Genomic DNA, 17867 nt, shown 5'->3' on the forward strand with positions numbered 1-17867 from the left:
TGTCTTTGGAAACGTGCTGCTTCCTCCAGTTTTAAAAGAAGGTTCCTGCTCTCCTCCACTTCCTGCTTCTGTGTCAGCACATGGCTGTCTCTGTGCTACTACATACTACAAGTGAGCGGAGTGGAGGAAGCAGACCTGCACTTCACTCCTATTGCCACCTGGGGAGATGAGCTCAGACCAACTCTCCTCCTGGTTGACCCCCAAGGTGTAAAATCAGTGTGGAAGAAATGGAATCTCTGCATATTCAAGTTTAGACTCCCCTTTAATAAAGACGTTCCAGGCTTCCCTGGTGGCGCAGTGGTTGAGAGTCTGCCTGCCAATGCAGGGGACACGGGTTCGAGCCCTGGTCCGGGAGGATCCCACATGATGCGGAGCAAATGGGCCCGTGAGCCACAATTTCTGAGCCTGCGCATCTGGAGCCTGTGCTCCGCAACAAGAGAGGCCGCGATAGTGAGAGGCCCGCGCACTGCGATGAAGAGTGGCCCGCGCTTGCCACAACTGGAGAAAGCCCTCACACAGAAACGAAGATCCAACACAGCAATCAATCAATCAATCAATCAATCAATAAAAATTAAAAAAAAAAAAAAGACGTTCCCTTCCTTATGTACATTCTCCAACACAAGAACCCCAGCAGGGCAAGTGACCCCTTAACTCCTACCAATCAATACAGAAACTAAAGAACTGCATAGACATAAATGATTCTTGTTAATCCCATTCACTCAGCTGATCACTTTAAGATTATTCTCTGCACCAGGCACTGTGCTAAGTATTAAAAGAACACATACACAGCCTCTGAAGAAGCTCACAATTCAGTAGTAATCATTAAAGAATCCATAATATTTATGATTCTGAGTTATAAAATTAATGTCCAGATCATCCTGTGTGACCATATTAAAGAGGAATCTACTTCATAGTACACAATTTAGCCATTATGTAAATTTTTCTTTAACAGTAAAATTCTAAATCCATCTTCTTTGATAGATTAGGCAGAATACAGGCCTGACCAAATATGTGGTGTCAATTTAATAACTTTCCCAAGTCCACTGAAGTTCAACGAAATAAAACAGAAAGAAAAATAATGGCAACCCGCTCGCCACAACTAGAGCAAGCCCGCGCGCAGCAACGAAGACCCAACGCAGCCAAAAATAAATAAATAAATAAATTTATTTATTTATTTTTGGCTGCGTTGGGTCTTCGTTGCTGCGCGCGGGCTTGCTCTAGTTGTGGCGAGCGGGGGCCACTCTTCATCACGGTACGCAGGCCTCTCACTATCGCGGCCTCTCTTGTTGCGGAGCACAGGCTCCAGACGCGCAGGCTCAGTAGTTGTGTCTCACGGGCCTAGTTGCTCCGCGGCATGTGGGATCTTCCCAGACCAGGGCTCGAACCCGTGTCCCCTGCATTGGCAGGCAGATTCTCAACCACTGCGCCACCAGGGAAGCCCAATAAATAAATAATTTTTAAAAAAGTAATGGCAAGGTTTCATTACCAAAAAAAAGGGTAACACTAAAAATCCTTACAGAACAGTAACCTCTAGAACTAGACCTAGGGTAAAAGTTGCATGAAGAAAGAGCCTCCCCATCCTTAACGTGCCTAACTCTCGTCTGGGGAGCTCGTTAACACAAAGATTCTGAGTCAGTGGGTCTGGGCCTGAGATTCTGCAAGAGATGCCTAAGCTCCTTGCATACAGACCACACGTTGAGTCAGGCCTTATGAAACCATCGAGTTGCACTCCTGTTACAGAAACCACATCTCTCCCTGGAAGTTTTAGGTATATTTGCCTAATGTTTGTTTAAAGCGAGAAACTGCAGTCCAATGTGTTGGGCTTACCTGTCGAGGGTGTACAGTGGATAATGATTTGACTGTGCTCCTCATTTTCAGCACTGCTGGTGACAACTGCTAGGTCAGTGGGACCTGAATATATAACACAAACTGTTTAATTCAAGGTTCAGGCAGTTCAAAAGACCCATCTTTTCCTGCAGTCTTCTCTCTTGTACATGATGTAAGTTCAGCTTGCACCAGGCTTAATAACATATTAAAGATGTCAGGAACACAGTACACAGAAGCCATTTTTCTCCACAGATTTCACATTGATCCTTTGCAAACTGATTACAATAACAGAGACTTTGATTAATGCTGTGTTCTATTTTCAAAAGTTCATGCACTTGCCTTTATCCTTTGCCACACTGTGATCTTGGAGGCTGTTATCTTCTGTGTTTGAATGTGCATAAGAGTCACAACCCCAAAATGCACAGCACTGATAAGCATATGGTACAGATAAAGACCTGGAAAAAAATGGCAAAATCTATACTGAAATACCAACTTCACAGACATGCTTTTGTTCTGTAAAAAGTAAATACTTTAAGCTGGTCATTATCCTCTCTGGACTTAGTTTCCTCATCTGTTAAAAAGCTCTGGTATCAGATGACACCATGAGTTTCTCCATTTATATAAGGTATGCTTTTAAAAACAATCTGAATCAAGCCATCTTTAAAATTTAATAGCAATACTGCAATTTAAAGTGAAATCTTATCAGACTCCTTTTATAAATGAATTAACCACACCCAATTTATCATATGAAACTGGTAGTTTCATTTAAAATTAATGTCCCAGGTCATTTGTGACTTTACAACATTAAATGAATTCACTTTGTTCATATAAGTATAATGAAAATATTTATTCGCTTCTCCCATAATAATATTCCCAAACCCTCTCTCTGCTATATCTAGTGAGGTCCCCTCTCTACTATATCTAGTGAGGTCCCCTCTCTAACTCTAATGTCTCTGTGAAGTATTATCACATTGTATCAATTTTCTGTAGGTTCACATGTGCTTTCTGCCATCTTGTTGCAAATGACAAATCCCACTATATACAAAACCATTCTGATGAAGGGCTAGATTCTCTCTTTGACAGCAACATGGTCTGCAATTCTTGTTCTCAACAACTATGGACTAATGCTCATGTTCTATTTTTTTCCAAGTTTGTGAGGACTGAGGTTGAAAATACTCTTAAATGACAGGTTCCCAGAAAATCTGGGAACCACAGCAAAAAAAAAAAAAAAAAAAAACCCCAGGACACTCTATAATCTGGAGCCTTACCAAAACTTCCACAAAAAAGAAAAATAAGCAAAAACACACCTGAGATTAACAAAGTCTTTTGCTGCTAAGGCTTCTTTCAGCTTGAAGTTGCCCACAAGTTTCAGTTGATTTAGTCCATTTAGGCCTTCCGTTGGAAATGAAGTTAATTCATTGAAACTTATATCTCTAAAATGTGAATAAGACTTCAAATTAACTCCTAAGACACAAATCTGTACATGCGTTAACATCACAAGTATCAGAGCTCTAAGAGGAAGTTTAGGTGTGCGAAAACCATTTCAGAAGCTGCCACTACATCATAGCAGGTTAGCATTTGTACAAGGGAACACTAAAAAGAGAAAATGATTTGGGTAGGACAATGCTGAAACACAAGTTTCTGCAGACTGGTCACTACTTTCACGATATTGCTGCATGGAACTTACAGGTTGGTTATTGACCCAAGCTTGGCAAAAGCTCTGTCGTGAATTTCATGGATCAGGTTTCTACTCAGATCTCTGCAATTATAAAAATCAATTGTTACTCTTTTGAAATACATTCCAAATGCAGACTACACTTTAGAATCTGCTGTAGTCACAATATCCCTGATAAGATAACAAAGATCTTCAATCTTGTTCAACAACATTTTTAATGTTTATGTTAAAGTCCTTCCCTTCACAGCCAAATATTTCTTGGAACGTGTTCCAGGGAGCAGTAATTCTAGCTGGCATCTGTTTCAAACAGTTGTGAATTTTCTCCACCTTATCATTCTGATACTAGTTCAAAAATATAAATGATATGATATAACTTCTGGTACTATTAACTAGGTGAGGAAAAGCACAGCTCCTGACAAAGCTGAAAATAAAAACAGGCTTCAGGTTATTTGCCTTCTCAAAGGTTAGTGATAAGGTCGTGAGGGAAGACAAATAATCAATATGCAAACAAGAGCATTCCAGAAGGGCTTCAGATATCATTCTTTCGCCAAGCAGGAAATAAAAACCGTATCAACACCAGAGCCATATACTATATTCAGGAACACACCCTGAGGAATTCTGATATTACAGAATTAATAAAACAGAGAAATAATCTGCAACCACACTTACACGGAGCCTTAATGGAAATTTAAAGATAGGTTAAATTCATTCCATGACACATCTCCTGGATAACAGGAAAATTCGACAGACTTGGTTCCAAATCATGAAAAGGCCAGCTAGCTTTTCATTGTTGTCACTTATCAGCGCTCTAGAAGTGATGGCAGCTGGGAGCCAGTCCCCTTCCCCACTACTGCCCAGACCCACAGGAAGCCTGTTAGCAACAAGGAGAGGTCCAGCAACCCAACTACCAATAAAGTATTTTTCTAGTAGACGCATGTTTAATTTCTTAATGGGGATCTACTGGAAAACATGATTTTAGTATATGTAATTTCACTTCACTGCCAATGTTTCAAATTCTTTTCTGTATTAAAAAAAAATTGTTCCCTATTTAGTGTATTGCGTCTTGTGCACTGCAGGAAGGCCGAGACATGGTTTGTCTTAGTCATCTCTGTATTCCCAAGTGCTTAATAGAGTACCGGGCACAAATATGCACTCAAATACAAATCACTTTTTAAATGAGTGCTTCTACTGCATATTAGCTGTGTTTGCCATGATAGGTACCCCAGTGCAGGGGTCAGCAAACTTTTTCTGTAGAGGGCCAGATAGTAAATATCCTTCACCTCTGGGGGTCACACGGTCTCTACTGCAACTATTTGACTATGCCGTAGTATGGTGAAAGCAGCTTTAGGCAATTCTTAAACAAATAGGCAGGGCTGTGTTCTAATAAAACTTAATTTACAGAAACAGGAGGCACGCTGGATCTGACCCACAGGCTATAGTTTGCCCACCCAGCCCCTAACGAACTGGCAAACTTCATTATTATGACTTGAAAACACACAAGATGCGTTTCTCAAGCTATACACATTATACTTTTTCACTCACAAATGGGCAATCTCATAAATTAGCTAAGGTGAAAAAATGCTGAAAGGAAATTATTTATGAAGTACCATGTGGTAAAGTTTGAAAAACAATATTCATGCATAATAAATCCTATATTTAAGTATATCTACTAACATGGGAATTATAAGGATACATTAATTTACAGTTTAACAAAAATTTTATTTGTCTTTAATAATCACAGAGGAACTTACAGAATCCTTAGGGATGTCAGGCCTTGAAAAGTATCTTCCTTTATTTGGTGGATCTGATTACGTTGCAAAGAACTAAAAAAAGAATAAGAATTAAAGATGAAAGAAAGAGAGAAAAAAAGAGAGAAAATATTTTCTATTTTGAAAAATAACATTTCTTAATTAAACTTTTTCTAAGTTTAAACATTCATTCATGAGTAACATTAATTGATCTTGTTGAAAGTAAAACAAACTGTTGTTTCCTCGTCTAGAAGATGAAAGGGCTAGACTAATTGGTATTTCATCCAAAATTACACTGAGAGTTAAGGTACACTATCTAAATTCTTCACCAATTCCACACAGGCGTGAGAGCAGGAAGACAACATAGTGAGAAAGGACCCAAGACAATGCAACCATACCAAGTACCACAGAAGGAAGGTCAGAGGAAGGAGGAGATAAAACGTGGGAGTATAAGTTCCTCCCTTTCCTGACCTCTCAGTCAACTCCCACCAGAGCTGTCCTTTATAGCTACACTGTAGATATCCACATCTGGACCAGTTTTTTGTTTGGTTGGTTTTTCATATACACCGCCCTCCTCCCATACCATCTCATAGAATGCCTGACAGGTGCCAAATAAATGCTGGTCGCATGAACACACTTGGTACCATTGGATATTTATTCATAGGAACATCTGATTATGTGAATTTCTAAGATCTTAATATGAAAGCCATTTATTTACAATAGGAAAGGCTCAATGAATTAACCATAGACCATAGCAAAAAGAGTAAGTCAAAGACCAACTTACATTTCTTCCAGAGCATGGCAACCATTAAAGCTGGGAAGGTCTTTTATATCGTTATAAGATAAGTCCCTTAAAATAATGGAAATTAACAAATTAATTTTATCTTATCAGAATACTACATTATGAAAGCTGTACTCAGAAGCATTGAAAGCAGTGCTAAGATCTGTAATAAAGAGATACGGCTGAACAAGAAAAGCAACTTTTTTTTTTTTTACCTAAGACTCATAAGCTTTCTAGAGCACCTACCTCAGTGACAGAACAGGCTTAAGACTGGCAAACTTCAAGTACATAATGTTGGGTATAGACAATATAAAATATATTTTAAAACATTAAGAATATACAATAAATATGGAAAATACAGTGCAGAAAATATATAAAAATTATGTCCAAATGGTAGAGTTATGAGTTTTTTAATTTATATTTTTATAATATCATTTATACCATAAATAATTTCTATGTTGTTATTGAATTTAAAAGCTGTAAGAGGAGTGTTATATGTAATCACATTTTAAAAAATATTTATAGTAAATAAAAAATTGGGACTAGTTAACTCTGTTAATCCCATGCAGTGTTTCCTCAATGTTATCATTGTGTTTGATACTCCATGACACCATTTAATTACTTGCTTGATCAGTCAGTCATTTATTTTGTTACTATCTCTTGCCACGGAATACTGTTAACAACTTAGTAACTTAATTGTTTGTTCTTGTGACAATTTTACATCCTTTATTTACTTTTAATTTCCAGGGCAGCTTGGAGATTTTGGAAAGCTCCATGCTTAATTGGTTCCTGATCCAAGAAAAGATTGGGGCTCTCACTTGGGTTATGGATGAAAGAGCAGCATACAGAGAGCTAACTCCCCTGGGGCAACTAGAATAAGGGTGAGGAGTCAGGATGAAAAAAGAAATCAAGGAAGAGCCTAGTTTGGTTTTACTTTGTTCAAAGTAAAGTCACAAGATGTGCGATATACACATAGCTGTAAAATCAAATTCAGATAAACATTACCTACCCAGGGGGATACTAAAATTCCTGCTCATTTCCATGAAGGGAACCAATAAGAAATAATTATACCTTAATGTCACCTAATGAAAAGAGTTCATTAAAAATAAAACTCAACATGTGTGAAGTACATAAAACAAAGAAAGGCAGGAGAAGGGAAGAAGAATCCAACTTACAAAGTCCTAAGCATCTTTTGTTCTTGGCACAAATTACTGGATATGCTGCTTATCTTTGTACCGGTCAAGGTCCTATGGAAAAACATGGTCTAAGAAATGATTCAAGTTGAGATGGTAAACAAAATGCTGTTCTCATATAGAAAAATACATGTTCACATACTTGCATATGGACTGGAGTCTATGTATCCCACTGCCTAACTACTCCCTAAAGTAAGGCACGTGGGAAGAAGAATGAACCCTCGATACCCATATTATTTTCATAGTAACGCAGAAGAGCTTGTGACACGAGAAGTTAATATTGTCCAGGTGATAAGCCTGAGTTCTCATGTGGACCAACAGAAAAAAATGAATCCATAGTCACAACCTGACCACAGTCACCTGCAAGTTCTGTCACCCCCTCACACCCAAAACATCTGAAACCAGGATAGCATCCTGCCCCCCCAAACCATGTTTCTATCTTTTCTTTCAATCAACCTGACTCAATGTTCTGAAATTTTCTTTTAATCCCTGTATGATCAGGCCACTCAAGATGGCTGTTCTCTTGCTCTCTGTATAGCCCCTGCCTGACCAGGACCTGCTTTACCTACACCCTACTCACATGACTGGCATTCCTTGCCCCAGACCCCAGCTAGTGATAGTTCTTATCAAAGGGTGGTTAGGGGCATGCCCCTCTGCTGGTTTCCCTGGTAACTAATGAGCCAACCTGATGTCAATTCCTATAACTGGCAATCTCCCCTTCCCCACCCCCCGCCCCAGGAGCGAAGACTGCCGCCATGTCCTGCCTGCTGTGTGCCAGCGGAGTGTTGCTTCAGGACCTTGCCTCATACATGTAAGTTCCCCCATCCATTAAACCACTGCTGTCTCTGTTACTGACTCTGGGCTCTTTCTTCGGTCTTGAAGCTGGACAAGTGCAGGTCTTGTAGACCTGAGGGGTGCAGCCCAGCAATCCCCTCCCTTTCTACCTCCCCATCTGCAGTCAATCACCAGTTCCTGTTCTTTCTTCTTCTGTAGGTCTCAGCATCTGACCCTCTCCATTTTTACTGCTACTATGCAGATCAAGGATGAAATGATGCAGAGAGGGGTAGAGGAATCTCAGGCCACACGGAGGAGCTCCAGTGATGGATTGAAGACACAGAACTCGCATGGTTAAATGTGTTCATTTAGCCAAGTGGAGTATTCCCATGGCCTCCTCACCATTCTACCTCTAGTCTCTCTCTTCTTACCCTCCTCACGCCTCCTCCTCCAACATTTTCAACACCTCCAAACTGCCGTAAGAGTCGAGTTTAAACTCCTTAGCTCAATGCTTCCCAACTTTTCTTACATCTTGGCATACATGAACGTTGTAACTTCTGCAGTACCCTGTGGTAAGGCTCCTTGTGGCAGAGACCCTAACCACGTCAGGCCCCACGTGGCTTCTGGAGGGCTGAGGTCATCAAGATCTTAGATGCACCTGCAACCCATTCACAGACCACCCACTGAGAAGCTTTACCATAACCAAATGTTCAATACTCAAGGTTTGTCATTTTAAAATTACAAGCCCAACAATTTTCCAGATTTCTCCACATCATTCCCCATTTGATTATAAACATTCAATTTTAGCTATATTTGATCATCTGTATGCCATACCTGAGTATATTTTCAGTGTTCCCGGTTTTACTAAATCCTGCCTTTCTAAATAAAAGACCAGGTCTGGGAAACCTGACAGTATCCAATTTTGAAACATTTCACCTCTTCCATAAAGCCTTTTCTGATAGTCTACATCGATTGCTCCACTTCTGAACTCCTAAAGCACTGCTTCTCATTTGATACTTACTTACTGCCTTATATTTTCAGTGACCTTTTCAGAACTTACCTCTCACATACTAGGCTATATACTCTGAGTTGACTGACTCCAAACCCAATATACCCATCTCTACGCATGATATTCACAAACCAAGATTGTAGAAATCAACATTAACTCATCATCATCACCAAAAAGCCCTGGCAACCTATTAGCAGGCCAGTGTGGTGTTATCTTTACACAGCCCTTCTTCAAAGGGCCACACTTACAGACTCTCCAGATGGACAGTTCCAGTCAGATTGGGGAACCGCTGTACCATGCTTGCACCACGAATGACTCTTTAAGAAATTGGGAGATAAAAAGTAATTTAAAATAAAAAATTTTCATAGATAATATTTTCATTTTATTTGTTAAACAGCTTACAATTACAGTACCATTATACCTAAAAAGAAGATTAGTTTCATCTCTTGATTGGACCTGAAAGTGTGATAATTTTGACCAAGCGTTCACATAAATAAGAGCCATCATAAATTTTCAAAATTGTCTTTTGGATTTCCACCCAAGAAAAATAAAATAAAAGATTCTGTTTTCTGGAGCTACAATGATAAATTCTAGTTTTCCATTAAAGCAACTGTGTAAATATTCAGGTTTGTTTTTAAATTTCTATAATACTTACAAGGAATGCAGATCAGATAAATTGTGAAATGCTGAGTTCCCCACAAAAGACAGAGGATTATCATACAAATGTCTGTAAAAATAGCCAAAAAAGCAAAGTTTTCATATGTTCACAAGCACTCCAACACTAAATCTATGTTCACAAAGCTCATATATCTAACAGCCTGAATTTTCATTCTTTATCCAGATGTTTGGCATTGTACAGACATTGCTTTACATGATTACATATTAAAAAAAAATTTCAAAACTACTTACATAGTTCTTAAGAGTGGATTACCATCAAATGCTCCATCAGGAATAACAGAAATAGAATTACTGTGAAATAACCTACAAAGATAGAAGAAAAATATTTTGAAATGCTTATCCCCTTGTGAAATAAGTTAAAACCTGAATATCTACTACTGTTCAGTAGGATGTAAAATATAACTGATAACAACTACATGAAAATTTCAAAAATGTGGGGAAACTGAATTTTTAATTCCATCTCATCTTTTTCAGGACCATACCTAATTCTTTTTAAACCCACTGCTTAACCTACTACCACTGCCAGGTCCCTTATATACATTTAGCTTGCTTCATCCTCAAAGAACTTTAGACTGCAAAAATCATAGGTATTCTAACCCCAAAATCTCTCTCACTTTCACCTGCATTTAGTTTTTAAGCAATGCATCTCAGAATATTAGCTATCAATTCATGACACACGATCTCTGTTATGCCATGTGCATTCTTATCTCTGACCTTGACAAATCCAACATCTAAAATGCTCCCTCATCTCTTTCATTTATCTAAATATTTCCATCCTTTCAAGTCCAGTCAAATTCCTTCTCTTTGGTGATGTCTTTTCCAATGACCCCAAGCCTCAATGAGGTCTTTTTCTGGAATGATTTATTTATCCTATCCATTCAGCACTTATTTCCACCTAGAAATTGCTCTCTGTCTGTCTTACATGGTCAGCCTCCCCGGTGGGACTAAGACCACAGCTCCTACAAAGCAGAGACCATACCTTATGGCTTGTTTCACTGGAATCCAGCCCTATACAGTAATCTATGCTCAAAATTGTCAGTGCTAGCCAACATAATCCAATCTGTATGATCGTGTGTGTGTGTGTGTGTGTATTATGATACATGTAATGGAACAAAGATGTTCTAAAATCTCACTGTTGGAACATTGAATGGTGAGTTCTAGGGATATTAAGGCACAGATAGAGCAAAGCAATACTCACAGCTCTTTTAGGCTGGGAAGGGCTTTAATAGCCTGAGGAAATTCCCCCAAATTATTATAGTTCAAGTCCCTAGAAAAAAATTGGAAAAATACGTAAGAATATTGAAGGATGGTCACAATTTATAGATATTTTGGTACAAATTTTTTTTTTTTAATTTTTAAATCACATCCTCTGGATGGTAATCTTTCTTTGACAACCAATTGCCAGTCCATTTAATTAAATTTACACCTTTTCTTAGATTACTGAATAGAAAAAAGAATCTTAATTCTTCTATGATGTTTTAAGTCAACAACTTTAAAAGTGCAAAGAATTCTCAGAATCACATATTACTGGTGCTTTAAATAAACAAATCACCTGAATGGCAGTTGTCCATAAAATAGAATTTACTGACTATCATTTGTAAATGACAATAGCCTGAAACTGAGGTTTCTATTTTAGGTTTAGAGTGGCTTCCTGAAATTCTGGTATGAGGGCAGCTGACCTCAGCCCTAACATCAGCAGGATGACCTAAGTATGAATAAGGAGAAGGACCAGGACGGTTTCATACAACTATGGTCCTCAAGTAGGTTACAAATTGTTGAAAAAGTTCCATTAATTAGGAGAGAGAAAAGCCATAGTGATCTGTACTTTTAAAAGTCTTAATTCTGAGTGTATTTTATTTTATTTATTTATTTTTTGGCCATGCCACAAGGCATGTGGGATCTTAGTTCCCCAACCAGGTATCGAACCCTCATCCCTTGCACTGGAAGCACGGAGTCTTAACCACTGGACAGTCAGGGAAGTCCCTCTGAGTGTATTTAAACTTTAATTTCTTTTAACCTAAAGAGAATGTTAGCATATGATCAGCGATTGATTTCAGAATGAGAGTAAATAAAATCAAAAGGCCAGCACCTTAGAGACCAATGTTGTTTTCCTTTTCTACATAGAAAAAAATGGTAAATAAAAATTTAACTGGGAAGGAAAGGTTTAATTTTAATATAATTAGAATAATACATTGGAATAATACAAGGTTTAGGATCAGAAGACCCGCCCAGTCTTTTGTTCCACTGGTATTTACATACTTAGAATAGAAGAACTGGGTTTGGCAGTATCTTCTTCAAGAGCTTCAACTTTCAAATAGCCACTGATGCTTACTATCTTTTAGTGGTTTAAACAGGAAAGTGAATTAATAGAGTACTAAAAGATTTTAAGTCTTCTCATTGACTGACAGTTAACAGAAAAATTCAATTAAACAAACTATTATAAACCCTAAGCATTCCAATCAGATGTTACTCACCCATCTAACTGGGACATTGTCTGAATCATTTACTATACCACAATGGCAAATATTATAAGTCTCTGAATAAAGGCAACCAGTACAAACCAAAACAACAAAAATAAAGATCCTACTTTTGATTACACACAGCTGCACTATGTCTTTTGCTCATATCATGGTACAACGGACAGTTTTGAAACAGCCAGAATTCTCAAACACTTTAACAATAGAAACAACAACAAAAGTATCCTAAGCAAAATGGAAACCTTCATCGCATTTAGCATATAAAAGCAGAGATGGTATTCAAACCCACTGTTAACAATTAGCAAGGCAACTGAGATGAGGGAGAAAACAAAGAAACAAAACAACTTTTCCAGTATTAATTTTATAAGGTCCAAAGTTCCAAAACTGCCTATCATACTAACAAAAACCAAAGTTTTTGAAAAGGTGTACAGCTTGGCAGACTGAGCTGGTTTTACCATGTCCTTTTGTAAGAAATATCAATCTTGTGCGCCATTTTTAACCAGAAACCTAGATTAGTTTTCATGACTGTGTTATCTGAAGGCAAGACTTTAGTCATGTATTAAAGCAAATTAATAATGAGCTGAACTTAAGACCGTTGCTTTTTTCCTTTTTCTGCAATGAAATGCAAAATTGCACTGTCAACTTCCCAAATGTGATCATCCAAAATACGAATAAACTTACAAGGTCTCCAGGTTATCGAGTCCATCGAAACAGCGTTGACCCAGGCTTTTAATTTTATTGTTATGAAGATGCCTATGGAAAAAAGCATCAAAATGACTTTTGCCTCACCCAGAAGCAACTATTATAATGTTTTACATGTCTAAATTGGTAGAGCTTAAAGGAATGGTGCAGCTAAACATTGCAACACTTGACTAATGGAAAACAAATAGCGTTGGGTAGATATCTCTTGATAAACACTGCACAGACTCGGATTCACTGAACATAGGAGGCCAGTGGAAAAGGAACATATCTCTAGTGGAAAAGGGGTGCACACATGGAAGATTCTTGAGTATTTACCCATATCCAAACAAAAGTTTTGATGAGCTTTTAATTATATGAAGCGAAACTTTGATGAGTTCTCCTAGGGGGAGGTGGGGGAAATGTCAGCTTACATCAGTGAGAATCGGTAACAGATTTTACAAGAAATGCCACTTTATAATGTCCAAGTTTTTGAAACAACGGTAAATCACATACTCTTTGAATAGACAGTAAAAACATGAAAGATCACTGAAACTCATTTTCTATGGGCGTCTCCAAAAGGATTCTGCCTCTTTTAACACTGAATGCGTTGCTGGAATACAAGTAAAAGCTGTACCAGTGTTTGCTGAATGACCCACTTTCTTCTCCTGACTACAAATGGCCATTTATTTTTGAGAGATTCAACTGTTATCATCGAACGTTAATTTTTAAAAAATTATCCTGTTTTGTATTTTTAAAAGTCAGCACATGTAATTTTGTAAAAAAGGCAGATCCCCCAAACACCAGCTCTCCAAGAACATACTCAGTGAGGTACTTTCATAACAATTTGTCACAAGAACTGTGCTGTTGCCCCCAAATTAACACAAATATATAGTATTAAAAGGGGTGGATACTTACAGAACCACCAGGCTGGACAGGTTAGTAAATGCAAAATCCGGGATGCTGGAGATTTTGTTGAGAGCCAAGGTCAGCGCCTGCAGGGTCGGCAGATTGCTGAGGGGATGCACTGGCACCTCTGTCAAACTGTTGTCATCCAGCCACAGATGCCGTAACTGAGTGAGCCCCTCAAAACTGTCCTCAGGCACTGCGGTGATATGGTTGGCATCTAGACGCCTGACAGAAAAAAACAACCACCTTCAATAACGGATTCTAGCGGAATGAGTCAAGGCAAGTCACACAACTCTCAGGGTTCCAAAAAAAAAAAGGAGTTATAAAAATGATCAAAGACACAGCATCCCTTATTTCTTTAATTTCACTAGAAGTTTTCCTAAAATCTAACAATGTTTCCAAGACCAGCATATGGAACTCAGTTGTCTCCCTTCCTTCATAACAAAGGGATGCGTACAAATCTGAATCCTTCAAGAATCCTTGGCTAAGCACAACTGTACGGCAGAATGATATATTAAAGAAAGAAAGAAACCCTCAAAGCTCAAGCTCGAATTTCATGTTTCAGAATGTACTTATCAAAAATATAGAAAAACAGGGACTTCCTTGGTGGCGCAGTGGTTAAGAATCCGCCTGCCAATGCAGGGGACACGGGTTCAATCCCTGGCCCGGGAAGATCCCACATACCGCGGAGCAACTAAGCCCGTGCACCACGACTACTGAAGCCTGCGCTCTAGAGCCCGTGCTCTGCAACAAGAGAAGCCATGACAATAAGAAGCCCGCACATCGCAACGAAGAGTAGCTCCCCCTGGCTGCAACTAGAGAAAGCCTGCCCGCAGCAGCGAAGACCCAACACAGCCAAAAATAAATAGATAAATAAATAAATTTATTTAAAATATATATATATGTATATAGAAAAACAACAAGAAGAAACTAAGCTGACCAAATAATCTATTTTACTTACAGTTTTACAACTAATACTTGATATTAAATTTAATTGCTATTCTGACTTGGTACCAAAGGGGAAAGAGTAAGAACATATTTACAATTTTTTTCTACAGCAACAAACCATTTCAATAGATTCTCAACAATCCTTATTACCACCAGGCAAGTTAAAAATATAAGTGTCACGTACTGGCAAAGCAACCCTCTCTTCTTCTCTTAGGCCTAAGTACATTTGAAAAATTAGTTTGTCAAAATTAACAGATATTAAGAAAAAGGCAAACTGTCCCGAGGAAAAACTTAAACAGCTCCTTCGATCAACGTTACTGTGGCTTTAGAGTTTCTTTGATTTTCCCCAAAATTTTGGAATTAAGGACACCTTACTAATAGGATTACCCATACTTAAAAATTAAATCCCCATCTGAAAATCTGAGAAACCAAGTCCTAAATGTTAGTGTTGACAAAACCAGGCGTAATTGTTGGAAGAACTGCCTTTCGCCAAAATGACAAGTTAGTATTAATATGATGAGGAACTGTATGCACCAGGCAAATCACAACTTTCTTCGCAAATACCTTGTTGATATAACCTCACTATTTAAATCCGTATCTCACAGGCTTGGATCTCTTGGTGAAAATTAGGGAACACTAGAAAACAGCTGCAAGGTCAAAACGGCAGCCCATTTTTTTAAAGAAATCAACTTTGGCAGCCTTCAAGTTCAGGAAATTCTGACTTCAGAGTGGTTTTTGTGCCTCCTGTTTCCCTGTGCTGCTCCAGCTTCAGATCCTGCCATAAGTGTCCCTTTCCCCTCCATGCAAGTGCTGAGCCCCCGCTCCCAACTGACTGCCCCAGCCCCAAATGCAGTCTCCTTTCCAGAGGCAGATTGGCCGAGGTCAAAGACCCTTGGTCCCGTTAAGGATCTGATGGAAGTCTTCTGTTTGATAGGATAACTTGAAGAGCACTAAAAAGTGGGGAGATTCAGAAACTGAGCAGCTGCCTTAAGAATCCACTTAGAAACAAACAGTTTTAGGTTTGTTTATTCCTTGTACTTTCTAGAACCTACCTACCCCTGAGAAGAGACAGGCATCCTTTATATAACAGACTGGCAAAGTACTGGCTACAGAGCTGCTTAGCAGATTTTCTTTAACGAGTAGATGGCAGTGTGTTCAAGCACACACACATACACACATACACACGCACACGCTTCACAGTCTCAAGGAACTTCTACTTAGGGAGAGACAGACATTTTGTTGGGCAGAGGGAGTTAAGGACATTTATTTCACATTCACACACCTGGACATTTTCTATAAATAATGTGGAGCTGAAATATAATCATACAATTAACCATATAATGTAACTAAATCATGCAATTAAATTCTACACGTAGCTAATCTATCTGCAATTCATTCAACACATGTAAACTGAGCATCTTGTTAGGCACAAAAGGTAAAAATGGTGAACACAACAGGAATGAGGAGACGGACCCACAATATAATTAACAGACTGAAAAACGATTGCAGAGCGCTTAAAAAGTGCTATGAAGTAAATAAGCAGGGTACTGAGATCTGGATTAGCAGGGGCTGAGGGGGAGGGTAGCTTCTTACAATGTATTGGTCAGGAAAAGCATCTCTAAGAAGGTGCCATTAAACTGAGATCCAGAGCAAGTGGCAAACGAAGCTGGGCAAGGACTGTTTGAGGCAACGGAAACCGTGAGGGCAGAGACTCAGTAGCAGAAACCAACTGGGTGTGGTCCCAGCAACTCCCAGAAGGTCCGAGTGACTAGAACACAGGAGGAAGAGAGTGGACGGTCCAGGGAGACACAGATGCGGATGCAAATGGGGACCAGATGATGCAGAGCCCCATTAGGCCAGGTGAGGATTTAGATTGTATTTTAAGCACAAATTGAAATCCCTCCCCAGTTTCTCAGTGTCACAACAGTTTAAAAGTTTAAATTGCTCATGTTATAAGAATGAGGATAATGCTCATTCACACTCAACAAAATAATGAGCAGCGCTTCCCACACACACACACACACACACACAACACTCCACTGACATTAAGTCCTCTCTATATGTGTTTCATTAAGATGTACATCCAGGATAAGGTGAATATGTACTCGGGATGTAATGCACAACATGATAGATATAATTAACACCGCTGAATGTTACATATAAATGCTGTTAAGAGAATAAATCCTGAGCTCTCATCAAAAGGAAAAAACATTTTTTTTTCTATTTCTTTAAGTATCTGTATGAGATGACGTATTTTCACTAAATTTATTGTGGTAATTATTTCGTGATGTACATAAGTCAAATCATTATGCTGTACACCTTAAACTTATACAGTACTATATGTCAATCATATTTCAATAAAATGGGAAGAAAAAAAAGATGTGGCAAAAAAGTATAATAAGAAAAGTTGTCTAGACTTATTTATTTATTTATTTATCTATCTATCTATCTGTCTTGGTTGTGTTGGGTCTTCGTTGCTGCGCACAGGCTTTCTCTAGTTGCAGCGAGCGGGGGCTACTCTGCGTTGTGGTGCACAGGCTTCTCATTGCGGTGGTTTCTCTTGCTGCAGAGCCCGGGCTCTAGGCACGCGGCCTTCAGTAGTTGTGGCACGTGGGCTCAGTAGTCGTGGCTCACGGGCTCTAGAGTGCAGGCTCAGTAGTTGCGGCGCACGGGCTCAGTTGCTCTGCGGCATGTGGGATCCTCCCGGACCAGGGATCGAACCCGTGTCCCCTGCATTGGCAGGCGGACTTTTAACCACTGTGCCACCAGAGAAGTCCCTTCTAGACCTTTTTAACATAAGTCCAGTATTATATACACCATTTAGGCTCCTGCAGAATTCTGTGCTACACCCCACCAAAGAAAAGGGGTGGTCTTAACTTAGCAAGATAACCACGTGAGTTCTGAGCTAAGATAGTAATGAAACCACCTTCTATGCAACATAATAATACAACAATAAATGCACAGACACAATTTCCTCTGTTAAAAATTTCCCCAAATTGTAAAGTCAGCCATACGTAAGAGATCAAAAGGAAGAAATCTGGGAAAATGGAACCCTTAAATAAAAAGTTAATGAGAAAAAGGATTTGTGGTGACTCAAATGGTTAATCCTTATGCCTCAATCCACATGTGGGTGTTGGTGGCACACCCATAAATGTAATGAGTTTGCACTT

General features: G+C 38.9%; 1 protein-coding gene across 3 annotated transcripts in view; it reads right to left on the reverse strand.

The window, feature by feature from the left end:
• The window catches only part of LGR4 (leucine rich repeat containing G protein-coupled receptor 4), a 96925-nt gene that overhangs the window by 5155 nt on the left and 73903 nt on the right, over nt 1-17867 (reverse strand). The window contains exons 5-17 of one of the 3 annotated variants that reach the window (XM_082476599.1): nt 13759-13974; nt 12844-12915; nt 10884-10952; nt 9917-9988; nt 9663-9734; nt 9256-9324; nt 7207-7278; nt 6035-6100; nt 5254-5325; nt 3515-3586; nt 3135-3260; nt 2167-2282; nt 1828-1911 (exon numbers count right to left, since the gene is read on the reverse strand). In XM_082476599.1, the coding sequence (XP_082332725.1) occupies nt 1828-1911; nt 2167-2282; nt 3135-3260; nt 3515-3586; nt 5254-5325; nt 6035-6100; nt 7207-7278; nt 9256-9324; nt 9663-9734; nt 9917-9988; nt 10884-10952; nt 12844-12915; nt 13759-13974 (1178 nt within the window). The remainder of the gene's footprint in view (nt 1-1827; nt 1912-2166; nt 2283-3134; nt 3261-3514; nt 3587-5253; nt 5326-6034; nt 6101-7206; nt 7279-9255; nt 9325-9662; nt 9735-9916; nt 9989-10883; nt 10953-12843; nt 12916-13758; nt 13975-17867) is intronic. The other 2 variants (XM_082476601.1, XM_082476600.1) reach the window with 2 other exon arrangements.

This window comes from Balaenoptera physalus (genome assembly GCF_965194825.1).
Source record: "Balaenoptera physalus genome assembly, chromosome: 10".
In the NCBI taxonomy this organism is placed as follows: Eukaryota; Metazoa; Chordata; class Mammalia; order Artiodactyla; family Balaenopteridae; genus Balaenoptera; species Balaenoptera physalus.